Source organism: Archocentrus centrarchus, chromosome 2 (genome assembly GCF_007364275.1).
Source record: "Archocentrus centrarchus isolate MPI-CPG fArcCen1 chromosome 2, fArcCen1, whole genome shotgun sequence".
Lineage (NCBI taxonomy): Eukaryota > Metazoa > Chordata > Actinopteri > Cichliformes > Cichlidae > Archocentrus > Archocentrus centrarchus.
The window spans coordinates 20,722,541-20,742,713 of NC_044347.1; the positions used below are offsets into that span (position 1 = coordinate 20,722,541).

The following is a 20,173-nucleotide window of genomic DNA, read 5'->3' on the forward strand; positions in this document are numbered from 1 at the left end:
ATGAAGGTCGCAACAGCGGATGTGCTCTTTTCCTTGTAATCAAAGGCTGATTACACCTGGGATATCAGAGCCCTCATTAATCAAGGTTGCTTAGAAATGGTTGTTGATTTCTCAACCAACATTTACAGTGGAAATGTGCACAAGTACACCTGTGAGCAATCAGACTTGATAAATATCACAGTTACTAAACCACCATTGCGCTGCACAGCCTTCATTAACATGAAGATATGCAACCAGCTGATTAGAGGTGCTAACAGCTGTCCCTTTAAATGCTGCAGGAAATGTCACTGATGTCTCCCCGACCACACAAACAAATGGAAAAAAAAAAACAAAACTGGAGCTTGGCAACAAGTGTGAACTGCAGGAAATTCAGTTTCATCTTCTTGCTGCAGACTCACAGTGGTAGAAATGTAAGAAAAAAAAAATGTGGAGATATAGACACTAGCCAAAAATTGATGTGAAGACATTTGGCAAAAAATAAATAAATAATAATAGTAAACAAGTAGAGCATTGCTGCAACAGGCGGACAGCAGAGCTCAGACGGCTCAGCCAATGTGAAAAGGACACTTTGCATGAGTGAGTGGCACGCTGCGGCGATTACTGATTAGCATTTGATTTTCTCCAAGCCTAGTACATCAGAATATTACAACAAAGCTACATCAATCAATAAGATGTCCATCTGCGGCTCCTCCTCGAGGGCTGTGTTGGCTGCAGAGGTCCAATAAACCGAGCCTTAAAATAAATAAATAAACAAATGCTCAGAGCAGCTACTTGTCGCAGAACATTTGGTCAGCTCTCAGAAAATGTAAAATGTCCCAAACTGAGCCGCAATAAACACGCTGTTAATGCCGTATTGCTTCCTTTAGGACTGCAGTTTCAATCATTGACACCAATTAAAAATTGTTCATATCAGATCACTTATTCAGACCAAAATGACTGAATAGCAAAACCTGAACAATATGTTTCTAATTCCCTTACAAGCTTGCATTTTTACATTTAACTACTTAAAACTACTGTGACAATTGCAGCATTTCTATGACATTTCTCTTATTTTTTTTCACTCTTTCCCACTCTCCTCTTTAATGGTGGGAAAAAAATGTGTCCTAACCTTCACATCAGATGAGAGTCGAGAGATTGACGTGCCATCTCTAAATAACCACGCGGCCTTGAGAAAGACTGTCAGTGGTTTTACGCCACTATGAAAAATACTTGGTTTTGCACACAGCTCTCGTCTCGTTTTTCTCTTTCTTATACTTGTTTATGTGCCTTTCATATATGAATCTATCAAGAGTATGCAACTCTGTGTAACCTGTGTCTAGCAGGCCAAGCATCAGCAACAGGTCTGACTTGTATACAATCCAAATGATGCTTACATACTAAAAAAGGTGTTTTGCCACTATGAAATTTGAGGGAACATGCATGAACTAAGAGCATTTCATGCATCTCTTAATGCAGTGTTTCATTATTGCAATAGCTACGCCATCTCAATAATTAGGAAACAGGAATTATTAATCATGTAAATGTCTTCTTCATAATCAGGTCTGCAGTTCGTGGGGTGAGCTGAAAAATTAAGTGAATGTCAGTGATTGTATATTCAGTTGAAGTCCAGTTTACTTGTATTGTTTATGCAGCAGCACATGCATTGCATACTTTTAATTAGTGTGCGTTTCTGACAATTAATTAGGTTTTGCATGAACTAATTAATACTTTTTCATGCATTAAGGCGTGTATGGCATTCAGGATAATTCATATACCTTTAAAGTTTAAAGGAAGCTCTTTTTGTACATAATGCAAGTTCTAAAAAAAACATCTGTAGCTTTGGCTGCCACAAGCAGATATTGTAGGAAAGCAAGTAAAATCCTCGGTCTCTTTATTGACTGAAGATTTGGCAAATTGGCTGCAATGTTAAAAATGTTTCCTGATTACTTCTTAAATAAAAGCAGCATCACACGCGGTGCTACTAATCTGTAGAACAAAAACCATGTATTGAACTTTGTAACATATTTTTGGTAGCGGACTGTGAAAGAGCCTCATCCACCTGTGATAGTGTTTTCCACAGGAGAAATGTGCCTTCAGGCTTTGCATACAGTCATGGTAAAAAAAGAAAGTACACCCTCTGTTTTTAGGGTTGTATGCATCACGACAAAATCATCCAAAATCCTTAGCAGGTCTTAAAATAATTGAAGATATGCTATGCTCAGGAGACAGGGAACATACAACGATATATACATATGCTTCAATCATATATATATATATATATATATATATATATATATATTAATTATTGTGACACACCGTTGTAATCTGGGACACCATTCAGTGCTCAGTTGAACTGTCAAATGTACAAATATATACAACTGTGGGATTTGTATAAAATATTTGTATATGCAGTATAGATGTTGGCACTCACAGTGCCCTGGGCAATGCTTATGCAAAGGTTCATCAAGATTGGTCCACTCATCTAGGAGGAGATAGGGAACATACAAACATACACTATGATCATTATAGTATAATACAACCTCGGATGCATAACAACACATGACATATTACACCTGTCATTATTTATTTTACCAAAACTTAGTTGAAATGCAGAAGAGGTGTGTGGAAAGCTTGATGTAAAAATTTTCTGCATGACTTTTTTACCAGTCTGTCACATCTTTTTGGAGGACTTGTGGCCCACTCTTCTTTACAACATTGCTACAGCTCATCAAGGTTTGCAGGTATTCATTTATGCACACCTCTATTATGGTCCTCTACATAAACATTTTAATCAGGTCAACCTTGATTCTTTTCTTTTTCAGCCATTCTGTTGTAGATTTGCTGCAGTGCTTGGGACCATTGCCCTGTCACATGATCCAGGCTTTAGCTGTCAGACAGGCGACCTCACATTTGACTCTAGAATACTTTGGTATACAGAGGAGTTCATGGGCAACACAATGCAGGGCGACCAAGTTCTGTAGCTGGGAAATAAGCCCGAATCATCAGCCCTCCACCACCGTGCTTGACAGTTGGTATGAGGTTTTTAACTTCTGCTTTTATAGAGGTGCTCACACTCACTGATGATCAGTTAATCAAGTGCATCTGATTGTAAAACCCTCTTAATTCCAGTGGAAGCACTAAAGATGCACTTACTTTTCACACACTGCTTCTGCATTTTGGTCTTATTTTGGTAAATAAATAATGACACAGTATAATGTGTTATGTGTTGCTGTATTATAATAAATGCTGTATTTATATCATTTTAAGCCCTACTAGGGAACAGGTGACTTCTTATTATGTCCCGATACATAAAATCTTGGAACTGAAATGCAGTGTACGTTCTTTATTACTATGACTGTAACTGCATGCCAAATGTGTACAACTCCAGATTCATTACATATATACACACAATTGTTTATGTCTGCCAGTGTGTGTGTGTGTGTGTGTGTGTGTGTGTGTGTGTGTGTGTGTGTGTGTGTGTGTGTGTGTGCGTGTTTTGTCTACTAACAGGAGTTAGTGCTGTCGTCTTTGGTCCCATCCAGACTTCCATCCTGGCCCATCTGGAGATAGAAGCCCTGCCTGCAGAACAACCTGGTCACTATGCCCTTCAGCTGTGGTTCTGCACATCACGAAACACAGAAAAAAAAGACAGAGAGAGGAAGAGTTGAAAAAAAAAACTGATCTTCATATCAGAGTTTGGTGCACATTGCAAAGACCTGACATGTCATTAAGTAAAATAAGTCAAAGCCAGTAATGATTTCTGTTGGTTTCAGCACCGATTTATGTCGAAATTCCTCCTCTGAACTCAAATCCTGCACTCATCCTGGAGGACACATTTGTGGTATAATACAGTACAATACAGAAGGACAATGTGACCACATGAAACCTCCTGCATCCTGAGGGATTTCCTGTGAAGAGACTAGTCAAGCACATCCAATCCATTACAGGATTCTTGGACTAATCCGTCCTTCGTGGTCATTGTTCCACTTGAATAACTTTGATAAATTATTTCTGAACCTTTGATGGCAAAGTGCAGCCTTAAATAGCTTTGTGTCCACTGTGCTCTTCATGATTTACCAACATTTTTGCATACAGGTGCTATTCTGTCTACTATAATGATTCCTCTTTATCTTAAGCACTTTTTTCCCATGTTAATTTAAAGCTCAGATTAGACTTAAATACTTAATAGCAACCACAGATTTTGAAAACTCTGCAATAATTAAAATGTAGATCTAATGTAGCAAACAGAAGGCCATCCTCTTGGCTATTTTACATTGCTACGGTTAAGCAGAAGCTGTATTTGCCTCTTGCTGTTTGGCTCTTGCATCCCGTAATCACACAAGAAACGAGTGAAACAAGACAAAATGATAAAAGCAACAGCAGGCCCGAATGAAAGGGAGGAAAAAGCACAAATGACAAAGGAGATGGAAAGTAGCTGAGCGACAAAGACAGACTGATTCGCGATCGAGAGAGTCGCAGAAGGATAGAAAGAGACGGAAAATCAGACAAAACTGGATCTCAGATAGGTAAGGTGCTTCCACAACAGGTATAAACAGTTTTTTTCCCTTTCTATCATCGCTCCCTCTACATAACACACGTCCACACAACCACACAGGATGGCTGGTGAAGCTGATTCCCTAAAATGACTTCTCGCAAACATACACGCACGCGCGCATACAAGTGTGACCACGCCCATTCCCCCTGCATAACACACATCATGACTTTGCAGCTATAAAGGGGGTGGGAATCCCCTTTGAACATGTATGAGAGGGCATCTGTGGAGGTATACCCTAATGCATAGAGAAAGAAAAAAGCTGCGAGTGACCCAGTTTATGAGGAGCATGTGTGTGAGAGAGGAAAAGGAGAGAGAGAGAGGGAGAGGGACAGGGGTGTTTTCCATCTTTGCGAAGGATCCATCTTGTGCAGCAGGGGAGAAGGAGGGAAGAGGAGCCATGACACTTCTAACCAGCACTTGAACTGCAAAAATTCACAGCACACTACTAAGCATGATGTGTGGTGGTGTCTGTAATAAATTCTTAGTTAGAATATAAGGACAGCTATTACATTTCTTTGCCAGGATGCACTGAGATGAGGGAAGGATCTGTCAAATGTTATCCTAAAGATATCTAAATATTATAATACATAATGATCTCTATTTTCAAACCCTCCTCACTGGAAATACATTTTTTTTCTGGCCTCTCTCTCTCTTGTAAAAATCATGCATCAAGTAAATATGTTCCCAGCTGACAGTTTTGGTATTTCTTTTTGCTTTATGATCCCATATAATACTCAACATTTGAATTTAAACTCTGAACACACTGCCTACTGCAGACACACTGAAATCAGTCACATTTCAATCTCCCCATCCTCACTCGCGTGACGCATGTTCCCATACAGCTGCTAAATGCAATTTATTGTCTCTCATCTTTTTTTTCCACAGTGCGCCGTCAAATAAAATACAATAATAAAACAGAGTGTGAAACATATTTTTGTATTAGAGCTAAACCTGGAGGCACAGATGAGACCTTTCAGCCGGGCTTTGCGTTGATACATCTGTCTCTCCGTTGGCTTAAAAACCCTGTCTGATATGGATATACTGCAGCAGGTGGATTTCAGTGGCAGCATGTAATAAAAGAACACGTTTTCTGGCTGCTGTTGTGACTCAGCCGATGGGAATTTACAAGGACGGGCAATTTGTTTAAAAGAAGAATTTATTTCAAAGTTAGGCAACAAAATCAGAATATGTGTGATGTCTAAACTTAATCTCACATCAACAGCGAATTGTGTGCAGGAATCTCCTTTTTTACAGGTGGCAAATTAAAGGAAAAACCTGAATGCTTAATCACGTTGATGTGGTTTGTCCCCTTAGAGCAGGGGTTCTCAGACCGTGGGGTGTCCCTCACTTGCGTGTGTGTGTGCGCATGTGTGTGGGTTTTTGGGGGGTTTTTTTGGCTACTGAAGTGGAGCAGAAAAAGTCTGATTAACCACTGCCTTCGCTGGAAAGGTCACAGCAAATCAATCCAAGGTTGTTCCGAGGGATCACCTTTTTGCTGTGATGAAACACTTCTACCCTGATGGGAGTGATCTCTTCCAGGATGACAGTGCCTGCACGGTGCGTGAGGGTTCACTGAATGGTTTGATGAGCATAGACATGATGGGAATCATATGCCATGGCCTTCACAGTCTCCAACCCAACTGAACACAAATGGGAGAACACACACATTATGCCGGGCTCAGACTCGTTAGGTCAGTTGCGATGGTCACTGTGTGAGATTAGGTGATTATAGAGTCATACAATGTTTTTTTGCGACTGAGAGACATCAGTCTGTCATGACGTAAGCGATGTCATCAAGAAAGAGGTGCTACCGAGTGATTTCCAGGAGGAAAAAAAAAAATTAAAGAGACAATGGCAAACACTGCATCGGTTGTTATGATACGCACAGTTCCACCTATCTACGCCAGCAACGTCATTCCTCTTTAGCTTAGTCATGTAATCATACACAGACGAGAGGTTCAGAAATTTCTCAACAGATGGCGAAGCAGAAGCGACAGAACTGCTGCGGAAGACCCCAAAGAAGTTTCTCCATCACTATCATCAAAACGCTGACTGAAGCAATATGTTTTCTAATAAAACCTTTTTTCAGGGTTTTCCTTTCATTTTTTTCCCCCATCTTTTTATAACAAGCTAACTCTATAAGATGGTCCGTGTTTGGGTTTGTTGCCTTTATGTTCCCTTTTATTACAGAAGTCTTCACTTAAACTCCACACTTTTGGGAGTTTAACATAAGAAAAATACATTGGTGTATTTAAAACTGGTGAATGTTGGTCTCTGCATAACTCCCTGCTGTAATATATCAAAAAAAAAAAAAAAAAAAGAAAAAATCAATAATCCTCCAGCAGGGACTCTCCTCCTTCATCTATTCATCCATCTAAGAGCCACCTGCATTTCTATTCACTCCTACACCCGCCCTACGAAGCCAGCCATGTTCCCACTGTCATCAAGGTGATATTCCCACTCTTCCCAGTATCCCCACCCCATCCTGTCTGTTACTAGGGAAATTCCCATTCTTGGGTTGCCATGGCAACAGTCTCGTGATTCCAGACTGTTCCAGTAAAAGGGTATTCCCCAATCCACACACACACACACACACACACACACACACACACACACACACACGCTTAAATTTTCACCATGATGTGATCTGATTCAATCAGTCAGCCAATCATTCTGGCAGGCTGATTTGACATGTCGTATTGTCTGTTAATTCGCCCCAGTCTCAGTCTACATGCACCGTAAAACGCGGTTTGTAACACAAGTGTCTCATACGTGCGAGGCGTTGAAGACCTTCTCTCTCTTTTTCTTTGCACAGACACACACACATACCACCTCACCAAACAAAAGCACCCAAGTGAAGAATTCACATCCAAAAACCGAGCGCACCAATTTCATCCTCATTTACATCAGCGTGATTAGTGATTAGAGGAACACGCGGTGCAGAAAAGGGCACATTTATATGAATCTAGAGATATAAATAATAAAAGTCCTTAACCTGAATTTGTCATAATGAGACAGTCTGATCAAATTTTATGCAAGTCTGCACCACATCTTCATCTTCGAATTTAATGCCATGCTGTCTTGGTACTTCTTCACAGGCTTTTCTAGCCTTGACAAGTGCACCGTCCTGCATTGATTATCTATACTGCCTCTTATTATGCATTGACTGCAAAGCATGGGAACACCCTGTACAGACATCCAGCCCATCACAGACGTAGCATATGGACAAACAGAGGGGATAGTGTGAACCACAGAGCTGCCTCTCACCGCAGTGAGTGACAATCAATCACGAGCTTTAAAATGTGGCAGAATATTGGCAATTTAGCGCCTGATCTGTGGAAATCCATTTCACTGAGAGCGACTCCATTCAGCTTCAGGTTCATGTGGCAACAGGGAAACAGAGCGGCTGAGCTGTCTTTTAGTTAGCCTCTGGCTCTTGAGGGGATCTGCAGGTGATCAGAGGTCAGCTGGGAGAAAATGTTCCTACTGCAAGCCCTCAGTAAATGCCAGGTCAGATTTTTATTTGGTGGATGAAACACTTATAGGTTTAAAAATGTTTTTTTTTTATGTATTTTGTTTAGGCACATTTACACTGGGCTTTCCTCAGCAGATACCAGAGAACTACAATGAGTTGCTGTCTGATTTTATATCATCCATCTTCACTAAACTCAGATCTGCAGTGAATTGTTATTTTACCGTAACCACAATGTCATCCTCGCTGTCGGGATGCAGCGCTCATAACCATCTGCAAATCAGGAGCTTTGTGGTTCGGCACCCTACTCAGCCACAAAACCAAACCAGCTATTAACGTCACGCTCCTTGCTACATCGCTTAAGCAGACTGCGTAACAGCAACAGCACGGGCAGCAAATACATGTGCAGCTTCTCTCTTCACATCACCTTTCAAAAACTAAAAAAATCTCATGAATAAAAACATCCAATCGAAGCCTTGTGTGAAGAGAAATTTAAACAGAAGTCAGAGCTCTCTGTGCGTACGAGGTACGTTATCACTAACTGCAAGCACACGTTAAATGATCTCCCTTAAGAGAAATAACTTTGTTCCTGATATGATTCAGGTGAGATTAAAGATGAAATCCATTCATAATTTGTCCTCACTATAAAATACACTTGTCTGTAGATGGTAATTTATTTTTTTTAGCTATCTTATAGAATGGAAACTTTTGTTGTGGCAGACTGTGAACAAAGAATAAGTCCAGTGTTTGCAATATCTGGACTTGACTAACACTTTACATGTGTTGAAGCAATGTCACAATTAATAACCACATGGAGACATTTCATGATGCTGGGCTGCGAGGAGTACTTTTAAATGCTGAACATTTAACTGAAGGCATTTTTAAATGTAGAAAATAAAGTGTTGTGTCTTTATGAACAAGCCATTCCTCACTTCAACCGCATTTCATGTTCATGCTGTCAGTCTGCGCTTTAATGCATTAAATAAATATCATTCCAGCTGACAGCTGTGATATTTATGATTCATAATAACACTTTACCCGCCCAGTATCCACGTGTCATAACAGAGCAGGAAACAGAACACACTGCCCGCTACACACAGGTGAAATCTGTACATCTTGCTGTTTTACGTTTATGTGACGCACAGTTTGAAGAAGCTGTGAGAAATTCTTTCTTCTTCTTTTCTTTTGATGTGTGATGTCTTCAGTATTTTATCTGTGGGAATATTAATTAAAAAACTTAGATGATGTAATTAGCAGGCAAAAAACAAAGCGTATTAGTGTCAAATATTCATCCTGTAGTACAGCAGGTGAATTTCAGGAGATTTTTTTTTTTAAACCCAGAAATTTTTACTGATTTTTGACTAGAAGGGAAGATCCTGTCCGTCACGTGGCAATCAGATCCTGCAGTGATGGAGCTGGTTACCAGCAGCTCTTTAACGAAGCTGATTTCACAGCAGAGTTTAAAGAGTGTTGAGTAAAATCCACCCACACCAGCGCAATGAGTTCTCTGCTCAGATGTCTAATTACTAATAATAACAACTTACAAAGAATAACTGTGGACAAGAAGGAGCTTCTGTCAGATATCACATTTGCAGCAGCCCATCTCTAGATTATAAGAAGTATGTGAATATAATGTGTGTGTTCAAGTTATTGAGTAGTGGAGACTCTGGATCACTGTGAGTTGGGTGTGTATGCCTCTCCTTCACAAAACCTCTGGATGACAGTAGGGGATGTTGGCAAATCTTTCTCATTTTCACACACACACACACACACGGAGCACAGACACTATGGATGTTGCCAAGCTTCCACTAGCAGCTCTCACAGCTGACAACACAGACGAGGGAGAAATAGAAGGAGGCAAAGGGAAGGAGGGGGCAAGGAAAACAATGAGTGGAAATACAGGAATACCTAAAATGAAGGGAGAAGGAGGAGGAGGTAGGAAGGCAGGGCAGGGTAGAGAGGGTGAGGGTGATGAGCCAAGGGGCAGGAGATTAAAAGAGGTGACAGAAGAAGGGTAAAGAGAGAAGAGACTGGGGGATAAAAGCAAGGAAGGGGATTTGAATGGAATGGTGGGTGGTACATTGAAGAGTTGACAGGGTGAGGAAATGAAAAAGGAGGAAGAATGAGGAAAAAGGATAGAAGGAAGTCACAAGGCGCAGGAAGTAAAGTAAAGAAGGCGAAAAGAGGATGAAAAAGCTAGGTGACACTTGAACAACAGATAAAAAGATCTAAGGTAGGTTGGAAAGATTACGTGGCAGAGGGGGGGAAAGGTGGAAGAATGAGGGAGAGGAGGAGAAGAAAGGAAGTAAGGGAGAGGAAATGAAGGTGAAATGAGGAGAAATGTCAGCGCAAGGTGAGAAAAATTAAGAGATGAGAAAAGGGGGAAAGGAGAGTTGAATGGAAAAGCGAGGGGAAAGAAAGGAGAGAAGGATGAAAGGTGACAAAACAAGATGAGGAGGGAAACACGGGAAAATAAGACGGGCAGGGCCTGAACAAGAGGAGACAAAGAGAGAGAGAGTGGAGAAGTGATGTTGGAGAAAAGATACCACCTCCGACTCCCACCAAGCTCTGGAATCAGGCTCTCATATCCCAAAAATTCACCAGACCAAACCGGTGACAACAAATTCCTATCAACGCGACTCCTCACGTTCGCCTACCCTCCATATCATCCCCTCCTCTCCACTCATTTCCTGTCTCCCTCTCCCCTCCCCTCCATACGCTGTCACCTGCTGGTTTCTCACACAATCAATTGATTACAACAGCACTTATCGTCTCTGCTTTTGAAAGCTTTCTATAGCGCACAATCACAACATTCTCATTAATCTACATTCACTTCTACGTGTAATCACATCTCTTTGTGTTGATGGCAAAGATCCCGTCCAATGATGTAACAATGATGTTAATTTGGATTTGAGTGGGACTTGAAATCTGAATAGTGCAAAATTTGCCTCACTTTCTTTTTTTTTAACTTCCATATAAGCAAAAATCAGTTTCTGTCTCTCTCTATAGGGAGGAAGTGTCATTTCAAAATATGACAGCAAGGTTAATGTGTTTCTGTCAGTTTTTTTTTTTTTTTGGGGGGGGGGGGGGGGGGGGGTTGTTTGTGTTTTGTCTGACATTTTGCAATAGTTAAGGCAAAGTGTGATCTTAGTGATAGGGCCCTTTCAATTATGAGCTGAAAATGAGAGAGCTAGGTAGAGGTCCACATAGAGACAGGCAGAGAGAGCGAGGCTAGACAGACTAATCTGCGGCTTCAATAATGGATGTACCTGGAAACTACTGAACCATAGGGCACAACAAGGCATGACAAGAGAGATGGAGCGCGTGCGCGCGGGAGGGGGGGGTGTCTGTCAGTATGTATTTTTGCATGTTCGGGGTGTGTGCGCGTGTGTGCCGTGCGTGCACGAGACAGCCAGCCAGGGCGTGAACGTGAAGGAAATTGTGCATAAATTGTGGCCGTGCGTAAAAGTGTATGCATGCGTGTGTTTGGAGGCGCGCGCACGTGCGTATCATTAGGTTTGCGTCTTTGCAACTGTGTGTGCATGCATGTGCGTCCCCGTCCTAACCCCCCCCCCCCCAAACTCTCCCCCATTTCCCCCACCCCACACCTTGCCTCCGTAGCCTCCTCTTCTTCAATCCAAATATCCGGACTTTGGAGAAGATGTCGACCAGGTTCCCATTGCACAGCCCCTGCTTCTTGCCGGGGCTCTTCCGCCGCCGGTGAGCAGTCGGTCGGTGGGCGTGTTGCTCTCTTGCTTGTCGCTTCTGCCGGATCAAACCGCTGGCGATTGCCGCTGCCATGGTTCAGCCGAAACAGCCGATACAAAAACAGCCCTGTCTCCGTCCGTGTCTCCAGTCTCTTCAGTTGTGTCCACCGGAGGGGACGGAGCGCAGACAAAACCAGACACAAACCTCCAGTCTCCGCTTTACCGGCTATAACGGCCCCATACTTCAGCCACAACGCGGTAAAGTCCAGAAAAAAAAAACAATGCTTAACGTTACTGCATATTTTCAGTTGCCGTTATTCTCCGGGCCATAGATTTGAAACGTACAGCGGTTTACCTGTCCGTCACGTTTCACCGGTCTGTCAGTCAGAGAACAGCAGCTGTCACTGAATGACTCCTCTAACCGATTTTTCCACACCCCGTTTGTCAGTTTGTGTTCCCATGGTCAACAGGCGAGACCGACAAAAAATCTCTGAAAGGGACAATCATGCCTCAGAAAGCAGTTATGTCCTCTCCTCTGAAAAACGTCCGTTTGTATTCCGTTGACTGAAGCGCGAGGCGCGCGTGCCGCCGGCGCGAGCCCATCCAGCTGTGTGCAACTAACAAGAGTCACAAGGAGCATCACCGGAAAGAGGGCGGTTTGTCTTTCAAAGTGAAAGCTCGAGACCCTTCTCTGTTTTTCCAAAAGGTTGCACTCATAAATGAGCCACTTGACAGGAAAAAAAAAAGAATAATATTTTGGTCATAGAAAATAGGATGAGGGTATTATTAGTATTATTATTATTATTATTATTATTATTATTATTATTCAGTCTGACTCTATTAAGCTATTTTGATTGTTCTTACATTTTTACTACCTGTTGCTGCCATCAAGGGGCCAGTTTTATGCATTAAAAAACATTTTTTGGCACTACTTTTTGTTTGTTTGTTTAAAAAGACATGTGTGCTATGACTTATGTTTGCTTTTCAGTGTCATTAACTCTTATTGTTAAAAATGTCCTGCAATTAATATTTAATTTAATTATTTTATTATCTTAGTAAGGTAAGCAAGGCCTAATTGAGGAAGCCTGTTTTTTTTGTTGTTGTTGTTGTTTGTTTGTTTTTGTTTTTTTTACGCTTTAAATAAAATATAATTGGTTTGCAGGTAAAACGATCAAACGATTATTTGGCGTATTTTTCAAAGCTTAAAGTGTCAGTTATTACTTTTTGTTATTTTGAAGGTAATGACCGGATGTCCATGCGTTGGTCCCTTCAGGTTGTTTGACGTTTGAAAGGGTGAGCGCTCTCTGCCTGGAAGCACACGGTTGCTCTAGCCACGCGCCGAACGAGCGGTCACACACGCGCTCACAAAAAAAACTGGTCATCCTCGGGCCGGTGGGGGTGGGGGGGCAGGTAGGAGCCGACGTCACCGGCTGGAGCGGCAGCAGGTGGGTTTTAGTCTGAAGTAAAACACAGGTGAAATACAAGGTCCGAGCTTCTAATATCATTTATTCTTGCCTTATTCCTACATTGAGGTTGAACGGATATTTGTGGCTAATTATTTAGCCCAAAATGTTTCCAATTAATTGCGCAGCCACTGTTTACACAGGACTTTACGGTGTCACAGTGCTATTATGGTCTCACCATTCAACTGGGGGTAGATAAGACAGGTCATGTCTTGGTTTTACTGTTATCATGATTTTTTTTTTTTCTTTCGGGGAATTTAAGGTTTTTAGCAGGATTTATATCAGGGGTGTCAGTGCACAAGCACGGCACACACGACCCTGTCTATCATTTGGAGGAGTGGAACAACAGTTACTCCAGTGCCAGAATTACACTCGAATGAATGTGTAAGAAAAGTTTAGAGTATTTCAGGATCTATATACGTTGCTTGACCCGTTAAGATCTAAAATACTGTTACTGTTGTTGTTTAGCTATATGAACTCTATGTGAATACTCTGGGTCTTTCAATTGCTAAGTACACAGAGTTTAAGAAACAGCACTGTCAAGTAAGGCAAGGGTTGACTTTCAGTTAGCCTTACAGCATCAGCGTTGGAAAAATCTTAGCTATGGGCAAGAAGAGAAAAGTCTGGAGGGCCCTTGATTAAAATTAATTTGACACCCTAGGTTTATATTCTACGGCTCACCTCTGATTTGATACTTGGTGTATTTTATTGATTCTATTGATGATTTTACGTGTTTATATCGACGTAGACATGTTTTAAGACATACAATACTGTGCTTTGTATGGCTTCAGTTCAGCTTTTCCTTACATTTACAATCTTCCCCCTACTATTCTCATTTTATACTAGCAAAAAGTAAATCGTGCAGCCAGTGAAACCTGTTCTGCTCATTACCTCACATATTCCCACTGTCTGTATTCAGCTCAGGAAAGGCTGTCTGAATGAGTGCTTTAAAAATGCAAGAGGTGGGCTCCATCGATGGCCTGATAAATTGCGCCGGCAGCCTCGCATGTCTGCTTTGTCTATGCTGCATACGTGCTTATATCTTGTGTCTTACAGGTGCAGGTTTCCGGCTGTAAGGTTACACTACAGGACTGAATGCATGACGCTCACATTTCATCCATGATGTAACAACCTGCGGGGCAGAAATAGCAGAAACTCAACCTCGTGCGCTGACGTCAGGACGGCATCAAGTCCATATGTTTCATTGAATGCACCAGAAAAGTTCGACTCAGTATTATTATTTTTGCAAAATTATGTTTTTGCTTGAATTTCACAAGCCGGCGTGAATCGGTCTTTCCCGTGATGCATGTAGGTCAGCCATCTCTCCAGAATAAAGAGCTGGGCTGGGACCCAGCTGGACACAAAGAGCACTGAAATGATTTTTTCCCCCCCTCGTTTCTTCTGTGGAAACTGATATCAAAGAAATTCCCGAAACCGTCGCCAGTCTATCCGTCCTTATGAATAACGGGGGCCGGGTTAAGGCCTGTGGCTCTTTGAAGACGCGCGGGCTGGAACCTCAATTTTATCAGAGAGCGACACATTTGATCAAGTTGGCACGGCGCAATCCTCTGCAGATATCTGACAGCAGTGATACTGACACGTGCTTTAAAAATTCTAGGCAAAACTTCAGTGTCGAGCAAAATATGCCTGGCTGTAGTTCAACGGAATTTACTTTGGATGTTCATAACTCATGTAAGGAGTCATCTGGCGCCTTTTGGCGGTGCCATGCAACTTCTGTTTTTCTGCATAAAACTTCTGTTGGTGCAGTTTGGTGATTGATAGTGATTACTACGCGTAATGATATTCATTTTCCCCTGTGGGTGAATCCTTTTGATTCCAGTATAGGTTAAGGCTAAAATTATAAATGTGCTTGTTTTAAATGCTGTGGTGTTTATATTTATCCTTGTTTTAAGCCGTATTTTACCACCATTTATTTTATTTTGTAAATTCTTGGTTATAAAACTATGAACTAATAATGAAAGTGCTGTCCTTTCTCAAGTATTTTTGTCCTTGTTGTGTGACTCCAAAATTGACTTTAAAGCAGTGGGATGTGATTAAAAAATAATCGGATGTCGCTTTGAGGCTTCTTGACGTCAGAAGCAGGTCAGGAACACTTGAACCAAAATATTTCAGCACCAGAGACAGCGAACAACCTCTCTGTCACCCTGCCTTTCACTTTCTCTCTCTCTCTCTCTGTTTGTGTGTGTGTGTGTGTGTGTGTGTGTCTGTGTGTGTGTGTGTGTGTGTGTGTGTGTGTGTGTGTGTGTGTGTGATTGAGTTCTGTTCACACACACACACACACACTGATTTTTTCCAAGGTAACAGAAATATGATCCGTCTGTCCTTATCCCCACTAGGTGGCAGCAGAGCCTCTCTAAGTGAATCAGCTGAACTGCAGAAGTCGTTCATTACCATGATGACTACCAATGTGATAAAAGCCCAAATGACTGCAAAACCTTTAATGCTATAATAAAGTAATGAAGTGAAGGGCCGATCAGATTTTTGTCTCTGAGAGCTCAAACTGTGTCATTGCCATTATGTTCTTAATGTCCTACTGCTATTTACCTGTGCTTAGCAGACCCAAGATGCAACAGCAGCATGAAGTTGTCACCCTGTATCTGTTGTCCCATTTCAGCAGGTATTTCAGCAGTTTCTGGAATTATCCCTGGCTTTCCTTCTTCTCTTCTGGATGTTGATGACGCACTACCATTAAAACATTTCTCTGTTGCTTGTTTTTCTTCCAGACAGCAGGAAATGAAACAGCAAAAAAGTATTGGTGTGTACTTGTGAGATGATGACACGTTCACATTTTTTTTTAAATCCAGGTCAGTTGAAGTGAGGGGGGGGGTATGAATAAATCAAAGTTACATTTGCATTAAAATTCAACTCGTCTGCTGCTTTTTTTTAACATCCCAGAAAGGAGGGGCACAGCTCAGAAACTTCAAAAGGAAAAGCCTGGCCTTCTTCCATCCACTTATTCCATCAACCACCCCCTCAAAAATAAAGTCGGTCCATTCAAAGCCTTCAGTGCTTCAGGGTTTGCAGGGAAGCAGACTCAAATGCAGACAAACACAAGACCTAACACACACACACAAACACACATTAATCATGCTAAAACAATAACATGCCGTACAGTGATTTTTTTTCCCACTCGACTTGAGAGCAAACAGACTGAGAGACATTTTTATATTCTGTTTCAATATTTTACACACATTAAATTTTGTAAGTCTGTACAGAGGCAGTGGCGCCCTCTACAGGTGCTAAAGAAGAACCGCACACTCCACTCACTCATTCTTGCCCCTCAACTTTTCCCCAGTTCATCCTCATTGTAAAGTACTTTTTTATTAACTATGAAAAAGGTTTCATGACCACAGGGATAAGAAGATATCTTTCATGTAGCAATTAAAATCTTTATGAAAGGAAAAAAGCTGCAGTTGCTTTTTTCAGTTCAATATTTAACTGTGATATGATGGTAACAGACTTTACAAATTAATAGTCATACTAAAATTTGGTGGTGACTGCACTAAGCAGGTCGCTTCAAACTATGAGCCCAAACATCCCTTTACAAAGCAAATCTGTGTTAATTAAACCAATTAGCAGCCCAGAATGGTAGCACTGAAACACTGAAAGAAGCAGAGTGCCTGTGACATTTTGAGGCATTTGGTCTCAAGCACCAACACTAAAGTGCTGCCTACGCAGCCAAGAAAGAAAAAAAAGGAGTTATTGTACAGTACTGGCAACAAACCACCAAAACTGCTCCACTACCTTGAGAGAAGTGCATGAACATGTTGAACATGTTGGATGTGGGAGGGTGAAGACGGCTCCTTGGTTCTGATCTTTGCTTTCAGTGCATTAACCAAGACACTCGCACAAACACACAATAGCTGTGCTTGTGGTGTAGTTTTACTTGCCTATAAGTTTTAATGTTTTCTAACAACATCAGCATTGCAGCATTTTAACTGTATTTGAACAGGGCGCTACTTTCTATCTACTTTGAGCTAGTATTTTCTAGGGTCGGGGCCCTTATTTCCAGTGAAAGGAAATCTTAATGCTTCTTGCACAGCATGCAGTGATTTTTAAGACTGATATCTTCATAGGTTTATGTTTTTGGGGCAGAAAAAAAAAGCAGAAGAACTTGATTGGTCTGCACAGATACCAGACCTCATTCCCATCCAGTGCCTTCAGGATAAACTGGAACATTAACTTAATCACTCAACATCACTAATGCATAATGAATGAAACAAATTCCTATAGTTACGTTACATCATCTGATGGAAAGATTGAAAATGATGTCCCCTCACCCGTTAAAACATAATGCCAAAAGCAAAAATGTCATTGTAAACAATGGCAATACAAGTATTTTTCTAAATGCACATAGCTATGTGCACTTTAATGTACTCTATTATTTCAATTGCCATTTGTAAAGGTCATTTTGACCTTTACATGCAACCCTGTTATCAAACCAATAAGTGATGTTGGATTGAAAGTTAAGTCTGCAGCCCTGTTACTTGCACACCTATAGTTTACAGTAAATTGTAACAGTCTGTTAACCCTCAGTTTATTGTTCTTGGTTTCGCAGTTACACCTTCTTGCATAAAAGTCTTACTTATATTTTTCGTCATCAGAAAAGTATGAAAAGTTTCAAAAATGGGGAAGTACCTGCACTCTGCAGAAACTGCAAAAAGTACCTGCACTCTGTCTACAAACATAAATAGAAAGATTAATGAAATTTTAGGTGGCTTTATATGCTTTGATAACAGGGTAAATGATTTATGGCATCCATATCAGGAACATCTCATGAAACAACTGATTTAATACACTAAAACTGCCAAAAAAAAAAAAAAAAGGAAAGGAAAAAAAGTATTCTTTTATAAAGAAAATGATAAGAAAAGCACAGGAATTCACTCTTAAAAACATCTCAAAGCCTAATTTCCACTCCACATGTAATGCTTTTAATTAAAGTTGGTCATGCTGAACAGAACTGCAGGGTGGGCGGATAAACTGTTGGTCATCGGACAAAGTTTTAGTGCAAAACACCACAAATGGTCATGCCCACATTTTTGTCGAATCATCAGTTTTAAACACAAAATGATAAAAATAACTAACTGGAGTTAAAATAAACTTTACATAAGCCTATTTTATCTGTAAGCACCGGACTTACAGCGGTTCTCAGGAATCACTTCTTAAAACATCTCTGCAGGTGGCGCTCTGTCTGTCTGCCTCCGTCACGAGAACTAGGGCCGCTCACAGTGAGTGATCTCTCTCTCTCCCGCTCTGATCAGAGCAACAGGTAAATAATGCATCTAAGTGTCGAGATCAAGAATCAAAGAGCTATTAATATCTGTACGTCTGGGAGGCAGGAGAGATAAGAGAGTTGCTAAAGATGAGATGATGGAGAGAGACGGAGAGTTGGAGCGATAGGAGCGATGGGGATGCAGACAGGGAGGTAACAGATGTGGGTGGGTGTTCCCCAGACATGAGCGCGAGGATAGCCACTCTGAACTCAGCAGGATGAGTCATAATTCATGCTCAGACACCCGCCCACATGCACGTACACACATTCGCAGAAGCACAGGCACGGGGAAGTCCACTGTTACCTAGGTAACGAGTGATTAGTGACGCAAGTGGGTCTCCGAAAGGAGGGAGGGAACACCTGCTGAATGCTGAGAGGATAACAAACACACACAGATGCACACAGACACACACACACACACATCTGGCATCAATTACATTAATCACGGGGCTTTTCTGACTTCATCTTTCTCCTCTTTCTGCTGGTTTGCCTCGCTCCCATGCGCACATACAAACACTGAAACACATGCATATGATCACACATAAACTGCTTCATACACACCTATGCTGTTAGCAGATTTAAGAAAAAAAATCAACATAAAAACCACCTCTTTTTTCTCCCCTCCTGACTTCACTTCGCTCCTTGTCACCTCTCACTTTTTTGCTCTCCTTTCCTCCTTCCTCTTCACATGTCCCTATCTTCCTTCTTCTCTTGTCCTCTCCTGTCTTCTCATCTGTCTTTGTAACATCACCAACACAGCGGGAAGGAAGAGAGAGGGAATGGAGGGACTAAATTATTCATTCAGCCCCACCCCCCCTCCTTTTTTTCCCCTTCATCTCTGTCTGCTGTCTCTAGTGTCTTGAGTGCTCCTCCCCTTGTTTCTTTCTGTTTGTTATACCTATTCCTGTCTCATCCCAAATTTCTTTCAACGTTCAGCTGCCTCTCTCTCGATCACAGCACAAAGACCAGTGAGAAACTTTGCATGTACCAGATGTCAGAAAGCTCACAGGGACATGCACATCACAAGGACAGACGCAATAAAAACAGAGTATTTTTGTTGCTGTCATAATAGTTTGTCATTCGGGGTGTTAAAGTAAGCATTAAACTTTTTGATAGGGAGACTGAGATTTGGGGGTTTTGTTATTGCTTTAAAACATAACTAACTTTTGCTTAAGAAGTGAATGGTTATAAAGTAAACTTTGGTTTTACCGGGCAGCTACATATGGTAATGTTTTAGCTTACTGCCTTACTGCATTCACAAATATACTCTATTATTGTTGTTATTAGTATTGGGTAAAGTAGAGGTATGTACAAAATACACTTACTAATGATAGAGGTCAGCTTATAGTTAGAGTCCAATAAGATTTTTAAGACTTATATTGATATTTGGTGATTTAAAAATCCAATATTCCGATATTTATCTTACAGATAGACGAAGTATAAATAGACATTTGTTATGTGTAGTTAATTATTTACTTGCTTTACGCTCTGCCAGACTCTGCTCAGATCAGCTGCTTGTTGTGTTTGTAGTGTTGCAAACACATGTGTTGGGCTGACTTAAGGAAACATTTTGCAGGAGGGAGAGAAATGACTGACAAAATGCACTCACTATTAGAATGATCCTGTATTGTTGTCCATTAATCCACACATATATTGCAGATAAATACAGTTCAATTTAGGACATATGATTCAGTAAATACAATG

General features: G+C 41.1%; 1 protein-coding gene across 7 annotated transcripts in view; it reads right to left on the minus strand.

Moving 5' to 3' along the window:
* The window catches only part of LOC115794096 (fibroblast growth factor 14-like), a 69,514-nt gene that overhangs the window by 29,225 nt on the left and 20,116 nt on the right, over positions 1–20,173 (minus strand). Inside the window, exons 1-4 of one of the 7 annotated variants that reach the window (XM_030749374.1) lie at positions 12,069–12,319; positions 11,615–11,955; positions 3,488–3,598; positions 2,411–2,461 (exon numbers count right to left, since the gene is read on the minus strand). In XM_030749374.1, the coding sequence (XP_030605234.1) occupies positions 2,411–2,461; positions 3,488–3,598; positions 11,615–11,807 (355 nt within the window). In that variant the 5' untranslated portion in view covers positions 11,808–11,955; positions 12,069–12,319. Of the gene's footprint in view, positions 1–2,410; positions 2,462–3,487; positions 3,599–11,614; positions 12,320–20,173 lie in introns of those variants that run through there. The other 6 variants (XM_030749418.1, XM_030749400.1, XM_030749427.1 and 3 more) reach the window with 6 other exon arrangements.